Source organism: Equus asinus, chromosome 2, assembly GCF_041296235.1.
Source record: "Equus asinus isolate D_3611 breed Donkey chromosome 2, EquAss-T2T_v2, whole genome shotgun sequence".
Lineage (NCBI taxonomy): Eukaryota > Metazoa > Chordata > Mammalia > Perissodactyla > Equidae > Equus > Equus asinus.
Window position 1 is genome coordinate 161,237,534 of NC_091791.1, and position 23,004 is coordinate 161,260,537.

A 23,004-nucleotide genomic window follows, 5' to 3' on the forward strand; every position below is an offset into this window, starting at 1 on the left:
CGCTCTCCAACTTAAGTAGAGATGTTGCTACCAACAAGCACTGGTGACAGATTTGTGTTGGCATAGTCACATAGACTTACCTTGTCTCTCTTAGGACCAAGATTTATGGGGACAATATTTATTTATGGCTCATGGTTTGTGAAATGCTGCCTCAGATTGCGGATATAGTCTGGGGACACAGCTCCTCCCAGCCCACTCAGCTGACCAGGGAGCAGTGCTAATGAGACCAAGGTCACGGATCCAATCCCTTCTTGGCAGGCTGGCTGCAGGCTGCGTGCCTGTCCCATCAGCCAACCAGCCAGTGCTGGCCATAGCCACACGGCAGACTGGCCAAGAGCAACTGTGGATAAACAGTGTAAATTGATCACCACCACTAGAAAAGCAACGCAACACATATACCTCACTCATGGTTCTGAATGTAAACCAACTGAATCTGTGGAAGATGCAAATGTGTGCGTGCACGTGAAATCTCACATCTCAGGTTTCCTATTTACCAAATGCAACCTCAGGCTGCCAACCTTTTTGTAAAATGCCACCTGAAGTTTTTCTTCATTCTAGCCTAAGTACCAAACAAAAGAAAATCAAAGACAACATTGGTGACCTGATGTAACTATATGAGCTAATGCTGTGTGAGGCTATTTTTACACTCTAGGTTGTGGCCCCAGAAATGGCCAAGTCATTTGAGCTTAGTTAGTCAAGTGACATCTGTGTGAGTCTTTTGAGTGATCACCAAATGGAGGCCTCAAGAAGTTTCATCTTAGAAAAACAGGTGAAAATACATGGTCACAGCAGATCCTATGAACTGATTTTCTAACTTCATCCATATTCACAATCACTAATGCGTGTGGGGAGGGAGGGTAGCAAATAGAGCTGTTCTTAACTTGGCCAGGTAGCCCCTGGAACAACAGCGATGTGACCCAGGTTTAGTGTGTCTGCTGCCCTCTTCTGGTCATTTATGTGCACTGCAATCTCAGCTCAGGGCTCAGTAGCCTTTTGGTCCCTTTCTCAAAGTCTCCTTCTCTCCTCCTCCTTCAGCGTCCCCATCGATGAGGGGATTCACCCCGCTGGATGTGGCAGCTTCCTCTGTGATGGACAACAATGAGTTAGCTCTGGGCTTAGAGGAACCAGACCTTGAGAAGGTAACTGGCCCTGGAGAGGCAATGTGTTTGTTCTCTCCTGCTTATCATGCAGCCAAGCCGAGCAGAAACAGACCAAAGGCTGGGTTTCCATCAGAGCCTCTTTAGTGTTCGAAGGAAATGTCATCGAAAGTGAGTAACTGGCAGCAGTATGATAATTAGGACCATAGCCTCTCCTGTGGGCAGGGAGAGCCAACTTCGTAGACGTAGATATGTGGACAGACATTTGTGCTCTTTGTATGTGGAGGCCCAGCCTCATTGGTCTACATGGAATACTACCAGGGACCTATGGTTCCTAATATGGTTCAGTGTCATCCAATTTTTAAGTTTACATACTAAACAAAGATATGACAGAAAACTATATAATCAGTATACAGGTAAAGAATGCCCACACATGTCCTCTCCATGTACAAATGAGACACAACAGACATATTAGGATTGTGAACTGTATGTCTGGTGGTGGTGATGACTGGGGGCTAATTCACCTCCATCTCTTTCGTGTCCCATCTGGGAGCTAGATCCTTGACTGAACGGCTGACAAAATTAATAATGTACTTTCTGAGCCTGGAGAAGAGCAGGCTAGTGGAGGGAACGGGGGACAAGTAAGAGGTCATCCACTGTGTAGTGGCTTTGGGAGCACCTAACCCTGACATGGGATCTGGAGGGTAACTCAGAAAAGAGATGATCCAAGGGGTGAATAGAAGCTGATCAGCCACTGAGTTGGGAAGAGTGTGCCAAGAATGACTGAGGTTCAGAGGAGAGCATGGTGTGCTTGAGAATCAGAAAGCTGGCTATGACTGGATATCAGAGAGCTGGGGGAGTGGTGAGAAACAAGGATAAGCAGTAGGAATTGGACTTCATGCTTCTATTACTATTAATCATAGAGTTCATACTCCTACAGAATCACCATGTGCCAGGTCCCACTTTGAATTAACTCCCATGGCCCTCAGAACACACCTTTTTATTAGTGTCTTCAGTTATAGGAGAGGAAACTGAGGCATAGAGAGATTAGGTAACATCCTCAGCATCGTGGCGTTTGTAAGTGTCAGAACCAGGATTCCAAAGAGTTTAGCTCCAAAGACCGTGCTCTTGCCTGTTATAGGACCTCATTCTAGAGTCAAGAGTGATAGAAACCACTGGATGGCTTTAAGCAGAGGAGCAGCAGGATACAATGTGTTTTAGAAAACACATCCTGGTTTCAATAAGATCTGAACATAAACAAGACAAGCCGCCCACACACACAGTCACAAATGCTGTGCCCCCCAGCAGTAAACTGTGTGATAGCTGTTCCACAAATGCCATGTGTATTCATGATCTCTGCCTCTAGTGGGACATATTTCAGACAAACTCTGTTATTCATACATTTAAACATCAGTAAATAACTCGGTGTTTTAGGTGGTGAGATGATAATCAATTTCTGTATAAAAAAGTAGCTATGGTTCTCTTACAACAAGACAGAGCCGCAAGGTTTAAAACTCATTACCCATCCTCAGCCCCAGTTTATATTTTGAAATGACGCTACTCAACAAAGACCCCAAGCCTTCCTTGGAAGATGCAAGATATGGTAAGTGGAGGCTGGGAGAGGGGAGAAAAGGGGCCTTAGGGAAATCTGTAAAGGGGATGATGAGGTTTGCTGCCCCTTTTCAAGTGGTTCTGGGGGCTCAGCACAGCGCACAGACTTTATGCAGACCAGTGTTGATAAATTACCCAGGTTTGGTTCCTGGAGAGAAAGAGAAGCACGGGTGAATGCTGCAGTTCCTCCCTTCTATTGATCACAACAGAAACTAGGTCCCTTAAGATTGAACAACCACACACACACACACACACACACACACACACGGGCATTTATTTTATTGGCCAGTAAAATGCCCTGTACCTGTAACCCGAAAACTCTGCCTAATTCCTGCCTTTATTGATGTTTTTCTCAACATTCCTGAGGCCAAACCAAATCTAATCTCCAAGCAGAATAGTATCCTTATTGTTTTAAGAAGGAAAAAGTGTGATGATAGTTTCTTACTGAGTTTTGACTTAGATTCATTATTCTTGCAAAATGACTTAGGGTATTTGACATGAGCAAATTCCTGATTCATTTGACAAACATCTATTGACACCTACTATGTTCCAGGCCCTGGGGATTAAAAAACTGAAAAAGACACCATTCCTGACTTTGAGGACTTTGCACCACAATGGATTCTCCTCTTCTCCCTATTTACAGAAAATATCAAAGGCTAGATTAGAATAACAACCACATTGCAAGCAAAGGTCTATTTGCCAGACTTTTTGCCTGACACCTTCTAAAAAGTAGGCAGATTCTACACAGAGCTCATAAGTGTCTGGTAATCTAGAAGCAAAGCAAACACTACCGATCCTAGTCCTTAACTGCCTGTGGCCTCCTCACTAGCCACCCCAACCTTACCATCTTGGCTTTTGACTTGGGACAATGGCTGTTGATGCAGAACTTGGTAGCGACCCCTGGTGGGTCAAGGGCCCACTCAGAGTCAACCAGACACTTGAAATACCATAACCAAATGAACATGACCCACCCAGATCCACTGTTATCTTCCAGATGCCCCCTAGTTAGGCCCATTTTTAAATGACAGCTCCCTCTTGCCAGAACAGAGACAACCAGGGAACTGACAGCTCATGACGTATTCCTACATAACCGTGATAATCACTCTTGTTGATTACTTGGAAACAAAAATGAATTGGAGGTTGTGGTCTCAAACCTACTGAATTATTAACTTTAAAAGTCTTGGGCTCTCTCTAGCTTCTAGGGAAATGAAAGCCCTTCAGTTCCTAGAATTTTGTAGGCCTTACAGCTATCTCACAAAAAGCTTAGGCACTTACTTTTGTACTGTTCTTGGCAGGTGGTGACCTACTTGGCAGGCTGTGGCCTGCAGAGCTGCCCCATGCTTCTGGCCAAAGGATACCCTGACGTCGGCTGGAACCCCATTGAAGGGGAGCGCTACCTGTCCTTCCTGAGGTTTACCGTCTTCGTGAACAGTAAGTCCCAAGTTTTCCATGCCGTTCAGACCCAGGGTGGCACAATCGTGGGTACATACAAGGAAAAGGAGATCCTTTGCATTACTTCCTATTCATAAATATGATAGATTCTACAGGTAGGTGGCAGCTGGAAGAAAAATCTCAGGGAGAGTCAGCCTAGACAGAGATCAAGAGTGGGATCCAATGGACAGAGTTCTGAGCTGGAGGACCAGATCCAGCCAGAAACTCACTGCATGGGCTTGGCTTGTCACCTCTCTGTACCTCTTCTCCTATCAGTAAAAGAGGGGCCTTATTAATATCTTCATCTCACCTATTTCACAGAATTAAATGCAGATGTGTCTCCAGATCCTTAGACTGTTCAATGGATGGATAGATGGATGGATGGATGGATGGATGGGTGGGTGGGTGAGTGAAGGAATAAAAATCAAGTATAACTGAACGGCTGTAAAACATGACTAAACTCCCAGGAGAAAAAAATTGCTATAGCAACCCTAAAAATATATTCTGTTTAATACCAGTCACCTCCCATTTATAGTGATTTCTAAGTCTAAAAATTCCTTTAGCTGCACTAGTACAATGTGCTGAGTATGGTGTAAAATAAGTGGACTACCTTCTTGCAAATGTACCTTGTCTGTCAAGATCCTGTTAGAATACTAATTCACTTGTATTTACATTATAGATATGATCCTCTCCCTTCTCGCAGTTTGGAGTTCCAGGCTAACAAATCCAGCTGGGTGGGTTCAGTGATTGCAAAGAGGGATTGCCACTAATAAGCAATCACCCCAGTTGTTCTGAGTGTGAGAATTTCCCTTACAATAATGACACGATGTGATCATTACATTCCCATGAGCTTTTCTTATCTCCCTTCACCCCAACCGCTTACTTTCCTACACCTAGTACACTCTATTGTTAATATTTTGATGATTTCCGTTGTCCAGGTTTTTCCACTTTCCTGACAGGGCACAGACCTCAAGATGTCTGTGTTGTGTTCTCCTGGGACTCATCCAGCCTGATGCTTAATCAGTGTCTTCTGCTTTGTTCTGTGTATTCCTCACTGTTGCTCTATCTGGTCACCACCAGCTTTGCGAGGCTCCATTGTCTTCCTTGCTGACCAGTTTCAGAGTATACTGTACTAGTCTGTTCCACTTGAATCCAAATGATTGCATGTCCAGAATTAATGAGGAGTTACTGTAGTAATACAGAAAATTTTTTGCAAAGTGGATTTTAAGGATTCATAAGTCTCCCCAAATTATGTAAATAGATTGTATGACACAAACCAGATCAAGACAGGACCAATTTATTCATCTTGGCCATCTTCACAGTCAAGAGCAAGAGCTTTAGGAGTCATTTAGTGGAACTGTCTATGTGGGTTAGGAAGGGAAAGAAATCCACTTGCTGTACTCCTGTATGGATTGCCTGAATTCCAGCACTTGCTTATGCTGGTGAGGTACAACCATATTGAAATAAACTCTGGACCAAAATGATTGGTCCACCGTTTTGCTTTCCAGTTGTTTTATGCCTTTTAACATATTCTCTACAGTGCAGTTTCATAATGCAACAAGCTCCAGCAAATTGGCCCATCAGTAGCAATATATGTGCATTTTAATTTAATGTTAATTGTGTCTCTATATTATAAAGACCGTATTTGGTTTTGGCAAATCATATTAGCTTCTGCTTTCAAGGAATTTACAGTCTAGTAAGGGGAGTAGACGTGGATACAAGTCACTGTAATAAGTAGAGTAAGGCAGGGAAAGCGTGCTGGAGGGCTTCCTGAGGGAAGCTCACATCCTGTTGAGGAGATCGGAAAAGGCCTCACGGAGGAGGTGATGTTAGAGATGAGCTTTGAAGGGCCACATTTGCAGATGCAGGGGTGCAGGAGAGGTGATCCAGTTGGGAAACAGCATGAGCAGTGGTGTGAAGACTAGAGTGTGCTATGCTCAGGAAACACAGTGATCTGTAAGTTGGAGGATGGATACATGGATGACAGTGGTAAGAGATGAGGTGTAGAAGGGAGCCAGGCAGCTATAAGGGGGAGGACATAAATGCCAAACTGAAAAGTTTAGTCTTAATTCATTGTGTGGAGAACTGGAGACCCTTTCTGTCAGAAGAGAGACTATTGGGAACTACTGGGAACTTCTGTGCCCAGGTTAGGACAAGAAGTTTCTGAATTATACCAAGTCAAAAGATTGGGACTGAATAGACTTGCAGGTCATCTGTAGTTGAAATAGTGGGGTTGACTTTCACAGGGAAGAGCATGAAAAGGAGTTATGGAGAGTACGAAAAACACAAAGTTAGAGTCCTGTTGAAGGGGCCAGCCTGATGGCGTAGTGGTTAAGATCAGCACGCTCTGCTTCAGTAGCCCACGTTTGTGGGTTCAGATCCTGAGCATGGACCTATACCACTCACCAAGCCATGCTGTGGTGGGAACCCACATACAAAATAAAGGAAGATTGGTACAGATGTTAGCCCAGGGCCAATCTTCCTCAAGCAAAAAGAGGAGGATTGCAACAGATGTTAGCTCAGGGCCAATATTCTTCAGCCAAAAAAAAAAAAAAAAAGAAGAAGAATCTTGTTGAATACCTAAAGGAGGAGAAAGAATAGCTAATTACAGCAGAGTGATATGGAAGTTGGGGCTGAAAAATGGAGTATCTTGGGTTCAAATATGGCTCTACCCCTTACCAGTTTTGTGAATTTAGGCAAGTTATTAAAACTTTCCTAGCCTCAGTTTTTTTATATATATAAAACAGAGATAATAATAGTGCATACCTCACAGTGTTGTTGTGAGGCTTAAATAATCCATGGGAGACTTAGACTGGCACAGTGCCAGACACACAGCAAGCCTGCAGTCATGTTACTTGTCATTGTTGTTCATGATCCTTGCAAGAATATTAGGGTATTTGAAATAGGAAGACTATAAATATATTCCTTGGTATCTCAAACCCCTTTATAAGTTTTCATGTCCAAGAGGCAATTGAAAGGACTTCCTGGCTGGCCTCCTTCATGGCCTTGGTTCAGCAGTAAAAGATAAAGGTGTTATAGGTGATCAATGGTAGATGATGGGAGTGGTCATGGTGGGTGATGGGGGGTGGTACTGATGATGATAGTGATGATAGGATATGACGGTTGAGTGGTAGACATAGTGGGTTTGGAGGGTGATCAGTGTGGTTAGTGATGGTAGGTGTGGTGATAGTTGTGGGTAGTGATGGTGGGCGTGGTCATAGTGGATGATGATGGTGATGGTGGGATATGATGATTAGGTGGTGGATGGTCATAGTGGGTTGTAGGAGTGACTGTCGTGGGTGGTGATGAGTGATGATGGAGGTGGTGATTGTGGGTGATGAGGATGATGGTAGTGATGATAACAGCTAACACTTACTCAGCATTTACCTTGTGCCAGGCACTGTGTGAAGCGCTTCTATATGTATTAACTTACTTACATTATACAACAATCCAATGAGATAGGTACAGTTATCTTCCTCACTTTAAGATGAAGACCCTGATGATTAGAGGGATTGAGTACCTTGCCCAGAATCACACAGTTCATAGGATATAATGCCAGAATTTGAACTGGAGTAATTTGGCTTCAGAGGCCAAACCTTACTCACACCATTATACAGGATTGCCTTGGCAGCACTGTCTCCCTAATGAACAAGGAGAAAGAGCATTTTTTCCTTTGAGCTCATCAGAAATTGTGACATTATTTAATAACTGTTTGGTGCTGATGCTTTTTAAAAAACATTTTTAAAAGCCAAATTAAAAGCTCCTGCTATATCAAAATAATAGAATGGGAAACATTATTTTACTAGTCTCTCTTAATGTTTGTATTAAATCTTCTTAAAAAGATTTGTTTTTAAAAGAACTTCTTAAAGCATATAATTTTCTCCACTTCATTTTTATTCACTTGCTGGGGAAGCCTTGAGTTGTGTTTAACTCTTGAAGAGTTGAATAGAAGTTGAGAAGTTTCTATTTACCCAGCAGTTGCAAACTCTGTAGCCAGTCTAGACACAAATGTGTCAGGGTGTCTGATTAATTCCTTCTTAATGTAGATTCCAAGAAGGAAGAGATTTCTTACCAATCCACAAGAAGAAGGGAAAAGTTATTCTGTGCTTCCTTTGAGTGTGTAGGGTGTTTTGGTGATGTCTCCCCCACGCTACAAACTTAATTGTGAGGGACATGATATCTCCTGGCTTTGCTGAGTCTGTTTCCCTGGGCAGATTTATCATCAGTGGCCATAACTGGGGCATCTATCATGTGATGTGTGAGGAGTATATGAGGGGCTATGAGAAGTGACAGGAGACATGCTCTAAAAGTTCTGCCCTGAAGTCACTTACAAATCAAAGCAGAAAAGAGAGCCAACCTAATAGAATTATCAGAAACATAAATGGAATAATTACTAAAAACTCTGTAATCAAACACACCTACCTACAGATTGACACATGTGACTGTTGGCATGCCAAAAATGACAGTGCTCATTGGAATCTGTAGAGTGAATCTCAGAATGCCTCCAGAAAAAGGCAAGTGTTGAGTGACATCTTGAAGAAGGAAATGGACATAGTTTACCAGGGTAGTATGGGGAGACCATACTGATGAGCCCTTGAGCTGGGAGACATAAATCTGCTAGGATATGTCAATTATATCTCATAAAGCTGGAAAAAAATCTTTTAGGGTCAAGAGGACAAAGTAGCATTTGAAGGGCATAGTAGATATAGATGCTTAAAAGAATCAGCTGGAGGCCGGCCCGGTGGCGCAGCAGTTAAGTGCACACATTCCGCTTCTCAGTGGCCCAGGGTTCGCCGGTTTGGATCCCGGGTGTGGACATGGCACTGCTTGGCACTCCATGCTGTGGTAGGCATCCCACATATAAAGTAAAGGAAGATGGGCACGGATGTTAGCTCAGGGCCAGGCTTCCTCAGCAAAAAGAGGAGGACTGGCAGTAGTTAGCTCAGAACTAATCTTCCTCAGGGGAAAAAAAAAAAGAATCAGCTGGTTCATTTCTGTCCATGTATTCAGGTTTTTAGAGACAAAAAAGGTGTAATAACCATTCTTCAGTGTGAGTGGTACTGAAGGGGAGGATGGCTAGGATTAAAATGTAAGATGTTGTTCTTATTCTCAAATTTACAATCTGAGGAAATGGACAACCCAGGCTGTTGGAAACAATGGCTGATAATTGGTCTGGTAACACAATGATGGTTAGTCACCCTCAGCTTTCCATTCAATCATCTCAAACTTCTAACTTGATGTTAAAAAGATGCTTGAGCATACAAGGTTAGATAACTCAAACGTAAAATCCCGTTCTTATTAAATACACAGTCTACTGAGGAAAATACAAATGGATACAAACAATTCTTTAATTAGACTTGTGTTCAATGCTTAAAGAAAGAGTATGGGGTGTTTGAGAGGACCAGATCTTCTGGAGCCTCCTAGTGTAAGCCGGTCCTCAAGGATGAAGTGGAATTACGTAGGTCAAGAGTTATGTAAGAGGAATGAGAAGGAAAAGAGCATTCCAGCAAAGGAACTTAAAACCGGGACCCAGTCAGAATATAGACAGAAAGAAAAGCGGTGGGATGAAGGTAAGATCATTACATCCCTACTAATCATCCCTGTGGTGAGAGTGACTTCTTCAGGGTGAAATGGGGAGAATCATTGCCTTTCCATCCAACTTCTCAGGAATGTTCAAAAGAAGGTAGTAATGTGAAGACAGTGTTGAGAGCCTTTGAGGAAAGGCACTGTGAAGATTCACACTGTTATTAAGCTCATGATTCGTCTTGGAACTCGAGCAAAAACATTGTTGTAAGCCCTTGGGCAAAACTAGTTTACCTCAGATCTCTCTCTCCCTTGAAAAGTTCCCTCAAGGAGCTGGCCCAGTGGCATAGTGGTTAAGTTTGCACACTCGGCTTGGGCAGCCCAAGGTTTGCAGGGTCAGATCCCGGGCGCAGACCTAGCACCACTCATCAAGCCACACTGTGGTGGCACCCCACATAAAATAGAGGAAGATTGGCACAGATATTAGCTCAGTGACAATCTTCCTTACAAAAAAAAAATATACCTTCAAGGTCAATATTCAGCTTTCCCCAGTGGATTTGGCTGGCAGTCCAGCTTCCTGAGCTACAGATAATTAAGAAGAGAATGTTCTCTCTCTGCTAATTCATGCCGTCTTCTCTTTGTGAAGCCTTGGGAAATTCTTTTCCTCGGTCCCCCCTCTAATTAGCAGCAACAGTTGCTCTTCAGTTCCTTCCTCTTGCAGGGTGCCCTCTGCATCCCCCACAAATGTCCGCAATTCAGTAATCAAGGATGGCTTCCTGGATCAGTTGTAGCAGCCAACCTAATTAGGTTAGATCTGAAGAACTGAGCTTCAGATAAAATAAGGCTAATTTGGCAAATAAATTTCAATAGCAAACTCAATACAGAACTTATAGTCTGGTTTTTCCCATTCTGTTGCATATTGTGATCCATGTCGCATTGAACTCCATGGCACTCAGCACTGTGGGAAGAGCTGTGTTGAAGTCAGCATGCTGGTAAAGACTCTGGCTGACCCACGAGTGTTTCCATTATGACAACTGAAAGAATCAGAGAATAATATTTAAATAAACTTGATTAACAGGGTTGTTTTTTCTCCAATTTTGACACTTAAAATTTCAAAATTTTAGCTTCATTATCCTTGAAGTGAAAAATGACAACTGGGAAGGTAGATGTTTGTGCTACCTGATAAATTTTGGAGGTCAGCATTTAAAACTAGTGAACTTTGAGTTATATCTATGGTTAAGCATATTTGCTTTCAAATGTATTGATTTTCCTATTGCTTTTCTTTAAGTGTCTCTGCTTTGGTTAAACTCTTATCAGGTATAAATGCTAGGTTCAACTGATAGGAAAGCATGGGCCTAGGAATTAGCATCATCACTTTATCTAAGCTCTTCTACAAACTGCACGATGTCACTTCACCTCTCTTTGGTTTCTCTCTTCATTGACTCTTTCCACCACACCATTATTTTAATTATTTTACCCTTTTAGCATCTCCTGAGAATTTTCTTCACATGGATTCTGGTTTAATAAAAACAAATTCTTTTTTGATGTTCTTCATTAGATGAAACTTGAAGGCAAGCTTCTTTACAAAAGTTTTAGTCTCCTTAAAGGATTTAGCTATAAAACAGTGAATGTATGCTGATGGGCTATGTGAACTCAGTTTAATGAAAATTTTTCTGAATTAAGTTACACAATTTTAAAACTTACAGTGGTATGTATTCATAATCTTGAATTTTACCTGCAGTGCAAAAGGTTGAGGGCTAAAAAAGGATGCCAACAGGCCAAGCTCTAGACCAGGACTATGGCTTTGACATAGGGCAGGCTCTCCAGTGCTGTGAGACATGTCTTGTGTTCGAGTATGAGTTTGTGTGATAGATGAGGACAAGTTAATTTCAAGCATTCAGACAGCAAGCTCAGCCCTCTGATCTTCTGGACACGATGGGAGAAATCTCTGCGTATGGTTTACACTAATAGACTCACTCGAAATCTGGAAGAGGCATGAATATGTCAACAGGGCAAATGAGGCCCAATGAGGTTGTGCAGCATGCACACTCACACAGTGATTTGCTAAAAAGCTATAATAGCAAGCCAGGTTTTCTGAGTTTCCATTCTAGTGCTCTACTGACAGCACTTCTAAGTTGACTCATAAGAATGTTCATTAAACAAAACTTAAACTCCTGTGATGGTTTTAAAATACATCTGTATTCTTCAATGCTCCTTCCCTCCAAAAGATGGAGCCTGACTCTTCTCCCTTTGAGTGTGAGCTGGACTCAGTGAATCACTTCTTATGAATAGGCTATGGCAGAAGTGACAGTGTGTGACACGTTGTAAAAGGGATCACAGCTTCTGCCTTACACTCCCTCTTGGATCATTGACTCTGTGGGAAGCCCGCTACCATGTCATGAGAACACTCAAGCTGACCTATGGAGAGGTCACGTGGTAAGGAACTGAGGCCTCTAGCCAACAGCCATGCGATTGAGCAAGGAAGCTAATACTCCATTTCCAGTCAAGCCTTCAAAAGACTGCAACCCTGGCTGACATTTTGACTGCAACCTCACAGGAGCTCCCAGCCCGGGACCACTTAGCTTAATCACTCTCAACTTCCTGACCTACAGAAACTGAGATAATGAATATTTATTATCTTAGACTGCTAAGATGTGAGGTAATTTTTTACACAAGAGTAAGTAATTAATACAACAGTTTATCAGGATGCATCCTCTATTATATAGCTGAATCCTCCAAGAAATATCTAATGATTTCGTAGAAAAGTTTTTCTTCAGACTTCATCCAGCAGACAATATTAAAAAAGTCTTGTCTTTGAGTCTTAGTCCAGGAATAAGTTCTCAGACACAAATTAAGATTTCATCTGAGACAAAGTTTGTTTTATGAAGTTGTTTAAACAAGCGGTGAAACTGCTTTTGACTCGAAGTCTTGGCTCTGACAGGCATTGGCTATCCCTGTCTACATGTGACAGTTCCCCTGCTTAATCACTTCTTCAGGAAATAATACCCTGTCTTAGTTGTCTGTGGTTCTTCCAAAGAGAAACACCAGCAGAATACAATTCTCCAACCTTAACTTTCTACAGAGCTATTTTAGGAATAACTAAGACAACTTTACCAAGTAGGTTTTCACCTGGATAAATGATTTCAGAAATACCCTGAGGTACATCCACACAAACCTGGTTGTTCTGGGGCGTGTATTCGACTCTGTGAGGATACAGCTCAGGAGCTAACATGTCACTTCTCCAGATGTTAATTGAGGCACACCAGCTCAAGTTACCATTATAACTTTTAAGGAAGTTAAAGGAAGGAAGGAAATACCTTTTAAGCACCAGTCATGGAGTTACTAAAGATGTAAAGTTCTTTTATTCTCTGTCACTTGTGAATTAGTCAGTAATCTGTGGCAGACTCCGTAGTGTATTTCTTGCCCTCTGAGGACCTAAATATAATGAAATAATCTGAGCTGCACAAAATCCTGAACTGAAAAGTAAGATTCTGTTCTATATTGGTTAATTGTAGTTCTTCGAGTAAGTGGATTCCGACCTAATTTATCAAAGCTCACCTTTGTCTCCATCACTGTTACCAGCTAAGAGTGAGTGACAAGCTCAATCAAATACTGTTCTTCTAGCCTCGTCAGTTAGCAATAAATTCTGGGGTTGTCCTTTCCAATGAGAAGGTAACAATGGCTCTTTTCCTTAGGTGAAAGTGTGGAAGAGAATGCTAGTGTCGTGGTCAAGCTGCTCATCAGACGCCCAGAGTGCTTTGGCCCGGCGCTGCGGGGTGAAGGGGGAAACGGTCTGTTGGCAGCCATGCAGGGTGCCATCAAGATCTCTGAGAACCCAGCCCTCGACCTCCCCTCTCAGGGATACAAGAGAGAAGTGTAAGTGAATGGAGTTGCCTTCTGGCACCAATATGCTTGGTGAGCTCCCAAATATTGTCAGTGCAGGGATCATAATGGAAGTGTCAATAACTTCCCCTGGTAAAGGACGCACAGGTGTTTTACAGTTGTGGTTAAAACATTTTAAATCACTTTGTCAAGCACGCTGTTGTCTTGACTCTCCCAGTAAGCCTAGAGATCAGTATCACCTTCACTCACTTCCATTTCTCCTACTCCACTCAGGACAATTGGGAAATCATGAAGTCGGCAAGCTCTTTTAGCCAACTGCATCTCCCTACAGCATCACCACAGGAGGAAGTTGTACTAGAGGCTAAAGGGCCTGGACCCACAAGGTTACAGGCATTGTCTAACTCCAGCCAGTTCCCTTCAGTATTTTAAACCTTGGTGTCTCATCTCATACTTCACTTTTAAAAAGAGATAGTACCCTCCACTTCCTCTTCTTACAGTGTTTTGATTTGATTCCTGAGGTGAAAAAGAGAGCTGCAGAATGTGAAAAACCACAGCATTCATAATCTTGGTATTTAAAGGTTAGGGAATGTAGTTGGTGCATTAGCGGCTTGCCTTGTGACTTTCCCCTTGTCACGTCTTGTAAGCATTCCCTTTCTTTTATCACGGCCTCTAGATTAGACTCCAGAATCTTGAGGAGGGGTATAACCCAGCAGAGGTAACTCTCCAGCCAGTTGGCTTTTTTTTTTTCATCATTAGTTCCGGTATGTGATCTGGTAGAGTTAGAAAGAACCCAAAATATAAGCTGTCCCAACTTCCTCATTTAACATGAGAAAAACTGAGGCCCAGGGTCGGATAGCTTGTTAGCAGCAGAGCCAGGGCATGGACTCGGCCCTCCTGACTCCTTGTCCATTGTGAATGGAAGAAAAAGGGAATGAATGTTCAGGAAGGAAAAGGAAATGAATGGTTGGTAAGAGCTTTGGGGATTACTGTGCTGTTCCATGAGTATGTGTCGTCTGCAGGATCAGCTCATGTCAGTACTCATGCCTTAAAGTTCATGGGACCCTAGGAATGTCACAGACAAATACTTCAGTTCTTTGAGCTTGTGAGTAAAACCACCTTGTTAATTTCTGGAGGCAAAGAAGGTATCCAATGGAAAAGATGCGTGATTCCCAGGACAAGCAGAATAGGTATTTCCATATCATGTGTAATAACATGGCCACACCTGCCAGGCTTCGTCACGCCTCCCTGTGTTGGTTCTCTCTCAGCAGCGTGGAGGATGCTGAAGATGACGAGATCGTGCACATGGGCAATGCGATTATGTCCTTTTATTCGGCTCTTATAGATCTGCTGGGCCGCTGTGCTCCTGAAATGCACGTAAGTGACAGAGTTCCCAGAGAGCAACCTTGAGGGACTTGAACCAAGAACACTGTAGAGTTCCTGAATGTAATTTCTTCTTCTGTCTCTGTCATTTGCTAACATGCCTTTCTCTCAGTTCCTTTTAGCTAACATCAAAAGTAGTTTCTATCTCTGGTGCCTGATTCGACAGCTTTCTAAGGAGTGACTCCTGCGCAAATCCCTGTGTTGTATGATTTCTCTGTGACACTAATAAGGCATATCCTCTTCATATTCTGTTTTGAAAACCTCCCAAAATTATGTTTCTGTGTGCCTCAATTTGGTCAAAATGTGACCAACTTGTTTCTTGTTTGTGGCCACAAGAGCACTCCACGTGGAAAACCTTTTCTTGATGACCACGGTGTTAGGCACCAGGAAGGTAGTCTGTTCCCATGGTTCATTTTGATTATTTCCCAGATGTAAGCTTTGCAGACGTTCAAAAAGGATGATTCTATTTTTATGGGATGTCTTCTCAGACTTCCAGTTTTGAACTAAAAAGTTGTGCTCTTCCTGTACCCTTTTTCACCTCTGCAGGGGGTTGAGAGAGATTGACCTTATTGCACATAAGTTCTCACATATCGTATGTGAGAGAGGAGATATTACTTCTTACATGAAAACAGAAAAGATAGCCTTTTATATTAAAAAAAATACTTGGTAATTCTTTAAAAGAACTATTTGATTTGTTCGTTCAGGGCTCAGGTGCCTGCCTGCCTCCATCTGCAGAGCTCACTGCCTTTGGATTATTCCAAAGCATCTCCCAAAGCACTTACAATGCAGATTGGATTGATATAAACAGTGCTGTCTGGTATAGATGAGATTGTGTATTTGGCCACCGCAAAGTTAACAGTGGATGTGTTGTATTTTTTTAATACTAATGAAAGTCAGAACCCATTAAAGTAGTGGCTTTCACACTTTTTGAACAAAAAAAATTGTTTTGACCATAGTAAGAAGTATAATTTACTTTGCACCCTGGTATATATATATTCTGGAAACAAAATTTACCCTTTCTACAGATACTGCACTCTATTATTTTCTATTCTATACTAATCTATTTCATGCTTTTTAATGCCAGCCACAACCCACTAACCCACTATTTGGTCTTGACCTGTAGTTTGAAAGACACTGCATTAAAGCATCCACTCTCATCTCTCCTCAGGTATGTCATGGTCTTGTCAAATACACAATCTAGCCTATTTCCAAATCCATCAGCAAGTATTAAGGGAAACCGTGGAAGAATCTAGGCTAAAAGTACTGTGGCTAGAAGAAGGTCTAAATCTTGAAAAGGGAGGCTGATTAGAATTTGTAACTCAGGATTCTTGTTCCTACTGAGATAAAACAGCTTTACCCACATAGACCCATCTGTGCCTTTAAACAAATAAAGGAAACTTGAAAGGGAACCAGAGAAAAACCCTAGTTTTTCAGTCTTGGGGGAGGTCTGTTCCCCTCATTACCTATCATCACTTTGGAAAGCAAGTTATACAGTTTGCTTGTTCTCAGGAAGACAGGCAGCATGGGATAGCTAAGCCATCAGAGCCCCATCTGGGAAGGCGTTTCTCCCTTGCTTAGTGCGCCTCTGGCCCAACATCCCCTCCCCTGGGCCCTTGTTCTGTGTGTGGGGAGTGGGGGCAGATGCCATGATCACTGACAGCCTCCCCTCTGCTCACAGGAATGAGAGGAGGCAGGTAGGATCAGCACACAGGCATTCTCCTTTCCCTGGATCCTTCAAGCGTTGTAGCCCAGCATGCCATCCAGCTGACCTGGGGTAGATTCAATTCCGAGGTTGTGACAGTTCAGTTCCTGGCTGAGGGCCCAAGCCCAGAAGCATACCTGCTGCCCCACATGCAGGAGAACGTGCCCCTGTCCGTGCTGGTTGGCCCATCCGTGGCTGTACGGATCAGGTTATCCGTCCCGGGATAACTCCACTAAGATGCTCAAGTTCACTCTGACATACTCGACACCCCTCTTGCCTGCCCACGTCCCAGCGTTAGTCAAACTTTTAGGAAACTGAACTTCATAAGTCATTTCTATGTGTAGCAGAATTCTGGAGTCTGAAATTGTGGCCACGTTGTCAACATTTGTGTCGTGGCCACTGAAAGCTCCTGATGTTGCTGTCACACTGAGACTCACCAATAGGCTCCACAATTACTGCTGAGACGTAATACACGAACTGCATGACCGATGTAACCCAGCAAAGGAGTCCAGTTGCTCTTCTTGGTCAGAGTTATTCCCTCCGTAGCACGTCTTCTAGAAAATCAGGAGAAAGGTCTTCTTTTTCCCTGTGGCTACAGGTGTCTGGAGCAATTAGGGAAACATAGAAGTAAGTGTACCCACCCCCCCAGAGAAAACCATTTTATTGCCAGAGGTTTGGAGGTGGGTGGAGCAGGGGTGTGGGAGATTCCTTTATCTTACTCTCCGACCCTGCATTGCAGCTTATCCAGACAGGAAAGGGGGAAGCCATCCGGATCAGGTCAATCCTGCGCTCCCTGGTCCCCACCGAAGACTTGGTTGGGATCATCAGCATCCCCTTGAAACTGCCATCCCTGAACAAAGGTAAGGGAAGCTGCTGAAGGCCCAGGGGCCACTCGCTCAGGGGCAGGACTGTCCACCAGCACAGCGCTCCTTACAAGCTCCGACTTGCAGGGCAGGCTGCACAGGCCAGGTGTCTTGCTCTTTTTCTGATGATGAATTCTCTCTTCCTGGCTCCAGCCAGCTACTGCGTGGGGAGACAGTAGCTCCCCAACTCCTGTCCCATAAATACGGATAGTCCAGACCTCGCAGTCTTCTGAACTCTAACCCTCTGGAAGGAGGCTGATGGAATGGGACCAATGAAACTCTCACCACAGCCTGCCTTCTCCTTTGCCTCTGTGTTCCCAGATTGTGCAGCCAGCTGGAGCAGCAGAAGGCTAGGGCCTGGTACAGACACCCTTCCGCCACGGTCCTCTGTACCTCGCAGCCATGGAGCATAAAGAGTTTTTCCCCCCAATGCCTCTTGTGACATTTGGCATCAGTCAATGTTAACTTTACCAAACTTATACTCTCTCAAAAGCATTCTGTTTCTCCATGTCACTCCACCTGCTATGCAGGCGGTTTCCTCCTGGCAGATGGAGGAATTGAAAAGATAGCATGACTCTGTACAGCGTTCCAGAACTGGTGTTCCATGGAACGTTTCTGTAGGAAATATTAATTGGTGTAGATGTTAACAAGGAGTTTGGAGTCACATAAGTTTGAGAAGTGCTGTGGAATATACCACATTTTTTCCATTTTCGTTGAGATACAATTGACATGTAACATAATGTAAGGTGTACAATGTGATGATTTGATACACATATATATTGCAAAATGTTTTACAATAAGGTTAGTTAACACATTCTTCACCTTACGTAATTACTGTTTTTGTTATTTTTAGGTGAGAATATTTAAGTTCTATTCTCATAGCAACTTTCATGTATACAGTACAATATTGTTGGCTATTGTCAACATGCTGTGCATTTGGTCCCCAATTACTTATTCATCTTATACCTGAAAGTTTGTACCCTTTGACCAACATCTCCCTTACCTCCTCCAACCCCTGGTAACCATCAGCCTGCTCTCTGTTTCTATGAGTTCAGTGTTTTTAGATTCTATATATAACTGAGATCATACAATATTTGTCTTTCTCTGTCTGACTTATTTCACTTAGCATAATGCCCTCAGGGTCCATTTTGTTGTTGCAAATGGCAGAGTCTCCTTCTTTATTATGGCTAAATAATATTTCTCCGTGTGTGTGTGTGTGTGTGTGTACACCAACGACACACAAGGGCTCCCTTTTCTCCACATCCTTGCCAGCAATTCTTATCTCTTGTCTTTTTGATGATAGCCATTCTAATAGATGTGAGGTGATATCTCATTGTGGTTTTGATCTACATTTCCCTGATGATGAGTGATGTTGAGCACCTTTTCATGTACGTGTTAGCCATTTGCATGTCTTCTTTGGAAAAGTGTAGATTCAGGTCCTTTGCCCATTTTTTAATTGGATTATTTGGGATTTTTTGCTATTGAGTAGTATGAGTTCCTTATATATCTTGGATAGTAACTCCTTGTCAGATAGATGGTTTGCAAGTACTTTATCCCCTTCTATAGGTCGCCTTTTCATTTTGTTGATTGTGTCTTTAGCTGTACAGAAGCTTTTTAGTTTGATGTAGTCCCACTTAATGACTTTTTCATTTGTTGCTTATGCTTTTGGTGTCATATCCAAAAAATCATCACCAAGACCAATGTCAAGGAGCTTACCCCTATGTCTTCTTCCAGGAATTTTACAGTTTCCAGTCTTACATTTAAGTCTTTATTCCATTTCAAGTTAACTTTTGTGAGTGGTGTAAGATAAGGGTCCAATTTCATTCTTTTGCATGTGCATATCCAGTTTTCCCAATATCTTTTGTTGAAGAAATTATCCTTTCTCCATTGAGTATTTTTGGCTTCCTTGTCAAGTATTAGTTGACCATTTATGTGTGGGTTTGTTTCTGGTCTCTCAGTTCTGTTCCATTGGTCTATGTGTCTGTTTTTACGCCAATACCATACTGTTTTGATTGCTATAGCTTTGTAATATAGTGTGAAATCAGGAAGTGTAGTGCCTTCAGCTTTGTTCTTTCTCAAGATTGCTTTGGCTATTCAGGGTATTTTGTGTTGCCATACAAATTTTAGGATTATTTTTTGTATTTCTGTGAAAAATGACATTAGAATTTTCTTGGGATTGCACTGAATTCACTGATGGCTTTGGGTAGTATGGACGCTTTAACAGTATTAACTCTTCTGATTCATGAACATAGGATTTTTTCCACTTATTCATTTCTTCATTTTCTTTCATCAGTGTCTTATAGTTTTTGATGTATAAATATTTCACATCCTTGGTTAAATTTATTCCTAGGTATTTTATTGTTTTTGATGCTATTGTAAATGGGATTTTTTTGAAATTTCTTTTTCAGATAATTCATTGTTAGTGGATAGAAACACAACTGATTTTTATGTGCTTATTTTATATCCTGGAACTTTACTGAACTTGCTTATTAGTTCTAACAATTTTTGGTGGAGACTTGGATTTTCTATATACAAGATCATGTCATCAACAAACAGAGACAATTTTACTTTTTCCTTTCTGACTTAGATGCCTTTTATTTCTTTTTCTTGCCTAATTTCTCTGACTAGGACTTCTGGTACTATGTTGAATAGGAGTGGTGAGAGTGGGGCACCCTTATCTTGACCTTCATCTTAGAGGGAAAGCTTTCAGCCTTTCACTGTTGAGCATGATGTTAGCTGTGTGTTTGTCATATATGGTCTTCATGATGTGGAGGTATGTTCCTTCTATACCAAATTTGTCAAGAATTTCTTTATCATGAAAGGATGTTGAATTTCGTCAAGTGCTTTTTTTGTATCTATTGAGATGATCATATGACTTTTGTCTTTCATTCTATTAATGTGATAGATCACATTTATTGATTTGCATGTGCTGAACCATTCTTGTATCCCAGGTATGAATCCCACTTGATCATGGTGCATGATCCTTTCTAATGGACTGTTGAATTTGGTTTGCTTATATTTTGTTAAGAATTTTTGCATCTGTATTCATCAGGGATATTAGCCTGTAGTTTTCTTTCAGTATCCTTATATGGTTTTAGTATCAGGGTAATGCTGGCCTCATAAAATGAGTTTAGAAGTGTCCCCTCCTCTTCAGTTTTTTGGAGGAGTTTGAGAAGGGTTAGTATTAATACTTCTTGAAATGTTTGGTAGAATTCAGCTGTGAAGTCATCTGTTCCTAGGCTTTTCTTTGGGGAGAGGTTTTTGATTACTGATTCAATCTCTTTACTCATTATTGGTCTGTTCAGATTTTCTATTTCTTCATGATTCATTCTCACTAGGTTGTATGTTTCAGGATTTTATCCATTTCTTCTAGGTTGTCCAATTATTGACATATAAATATTCATAAGAATAAGATCATTTTTATGATCCTTTGTATTTGTGTGGTATCAGTTGTAACATTTCTTTCATTTATAATTTTATTTGAGTTTTCTCCCTTTCTTGATAAGTCTAATAAAGGCTTGTCAATTTTATCTTTTCAAAAATTCAGCTGTTAGTTTTGTTGATCATTTTGTTTTCTATTCTGTTTCATTTATTTCTGCTCTGCTCTTTCTTATTTCCTTCCTTACAGTATTAGACCATTCTGGATCTGACTATATACTTATCTTTAACAGTGTGTTGTATATTTCATATGTTTTCATGTTATTAATTAGCATCCTTTCATTTCAGCTTGAGGAACTCCTTTCAGCATTTCTTGTAAGGCAAATCTAGTGGTGGTGAATTCCCTCAGCTTTTGTTTGTTTGGGAAAGTATTTATTTCACCTTCATTTCCGATATTCTTGGTTGCATAAAATATTCTTGGTTGGCAGGTTTTTCTTTCAGCACTTTGACTGTATCATCCCACTCTCTTCTGACCTGCAAACTTTCTGCTGAGAAATCTGCTGGTAGCCTTATGGGGGTTCCCTTAGATGAGAGAATTTTTTTGTCTTGCTGCTTTTAAAATTCTCTTTATCTTTGATTTTAGACAGTTTTATTATAATGTGTCTTGAAGAAGATTATTTTGGATTGAAATTTCGGAGTGACCTATTAGCTTCATGAACTTGAATATCCAAATATCTCCCCGTGTTTGAGAAGTTCTCAGCCATTACTTCTTCAAATAGCTTTCTGCCTCTTTCTTCCTCTCTTCTGGGACTTCCGTGATGTGTAGATTGTTTCTGTTAATGGTGTCCCATAAGTCCTGTAGGCTTTCTTCATTCCCTTTCACTTTTTTTTCTTTTTGTTCCTCTTACTGGGGAATTTAAAATGGTCTTTCTTTGAGTTCAGTGATTCTTCTGCTTGGTCCACTGTGCTGTTGAAGCTCTCCATTGAATTCTTCTATTAGTCGCTGTATTCTTCAGCTCCAAAACTTCTTTTTCATTCTTTTTTATGTTTTCTATCTCTATGTTGAACTTCTCCTTTTGTTGTTGTTTTGTTTTCTTCATATCATTAAATCGTTTATTTGTGTTATCTTTTAGCTCTCTGAGCATCTTTAGAATAATTATTTTCAATTCTTTGTCAGGCAATTCCTGTATTTCCATTTCTTTGGGGTCAGGCACTAGAAGTTTACTGTGCTCCTTTTGTGGTGTCGTGTTTCCCTTATTCTTTGTGATCCCTGTAGCCTTGCAGAGGTATCTGTGCATTTGAAGAAGCAATCAGCTTTTCCAGACTTTATGGACTGACTTGGGTAAGGAAAGACCTCCACCTTCAGGTGAGGTACACTAAAGCTTGCTATGACGCCAAGTCTAGTGGTGCAGGGCACCAAATGCAGGAGTGTTTGACAGCTTTGGGTCCAGAAGGGGCATAATGTCTTGTCAGCTCAGGCCACAAGGATCCACAACATTGACAACTGCGTAGTCCTTGACAAGTGCTGTCAGGGGTCCTCAGTGGCTACCAGGGCTGTTGGGGTCCTCAGCCGTGACTCTAGGTCTAGCAACTGGGGACCAGTGCAGGTAGTGGTGGTGGCTGGAGCCAGTGGTATGCACACACTTGGCTGCAGGGACCAGCTGCATGTGCCTTTGTGTGGCAGAAGCCAATTGCAGGCACACATGTAGTGGTGAGGGACAGGGCCAACAGCAAAGACCAGGTCCAACTATGGGTGCACTAGCAGCAGTGGAGATCCTGCCGGCCAGTATGCACTCCTGTGGCTGCAGGGTCTTACTGTGGGTACACACACAGCAGTGGAGGCCAGTGATGGTAGTTGGGATGGCAGCGTGCAGGTGCACAGCTGGAGTGGCTAGCTCTGAGAGCGCACATGGCAATGGGGATGAGCCACAAGGATCTAGGCAGCATCTTGCACCGCCATGGAGTCTGGGGCTGGCTGCCAGTGCAGATCCTGGGTTCCAGCTGTTGGTGGGGAGGCTGTGGGGTGAGACTCAGGTGGTTGGGCATCTGTGAACATGAAAACCTGTGGGGCAAAAACCAGTGAAATCTGCTGCAGTTTTGTGGTGGTTGTACTGGCCCTTGGTTTCTTCAGCAGTGAAAGCTTCTGGGTCCTCAGCATAGCAGGTCACTGGGAACC

General features: G+C 42.2%; 1 protein-coding gene across 8 annotated transcripts in view; it reads left to right on the forward strand.

Annotated features, from left to right (window-relative positions):
• Positions 1–23,004, forward strand: part of RYR3 (ryanodine receptor 3) — a 484,911-nt gene that overhangs the window by 349,191 nt on the left and 112,716 nt on the right. For 7 of the 8 annotated variants that reach the window (XM_070503827.1, XM_070503874.1, XM_070503852.1 and 4 more), the window contains exons 42-46: positions 1,036–1,139; positions 4,004–4,139; positions 13,358–13,538; positions 14,771–14,879; positions 17,327–17,447. In XM_070503827.1, the coding sequence (XP_070359928.1) occupies positions 1,036–1,139; positions 4,004–4,139; positions 13,358–13,538; positions 14,771–14,879; positions 17,327–17,447 (651 nt within the window). The remainder of the gene's footprint in view (positions 1–1,035; positions 1,140–4,003; positions 4,140–13,357; positions 13,539–14,770; positions 14,880–17,326; positions 17,448–23,004) is intronic. The other variant, XM_070503843.1, reaches the window with a different exon arrangement.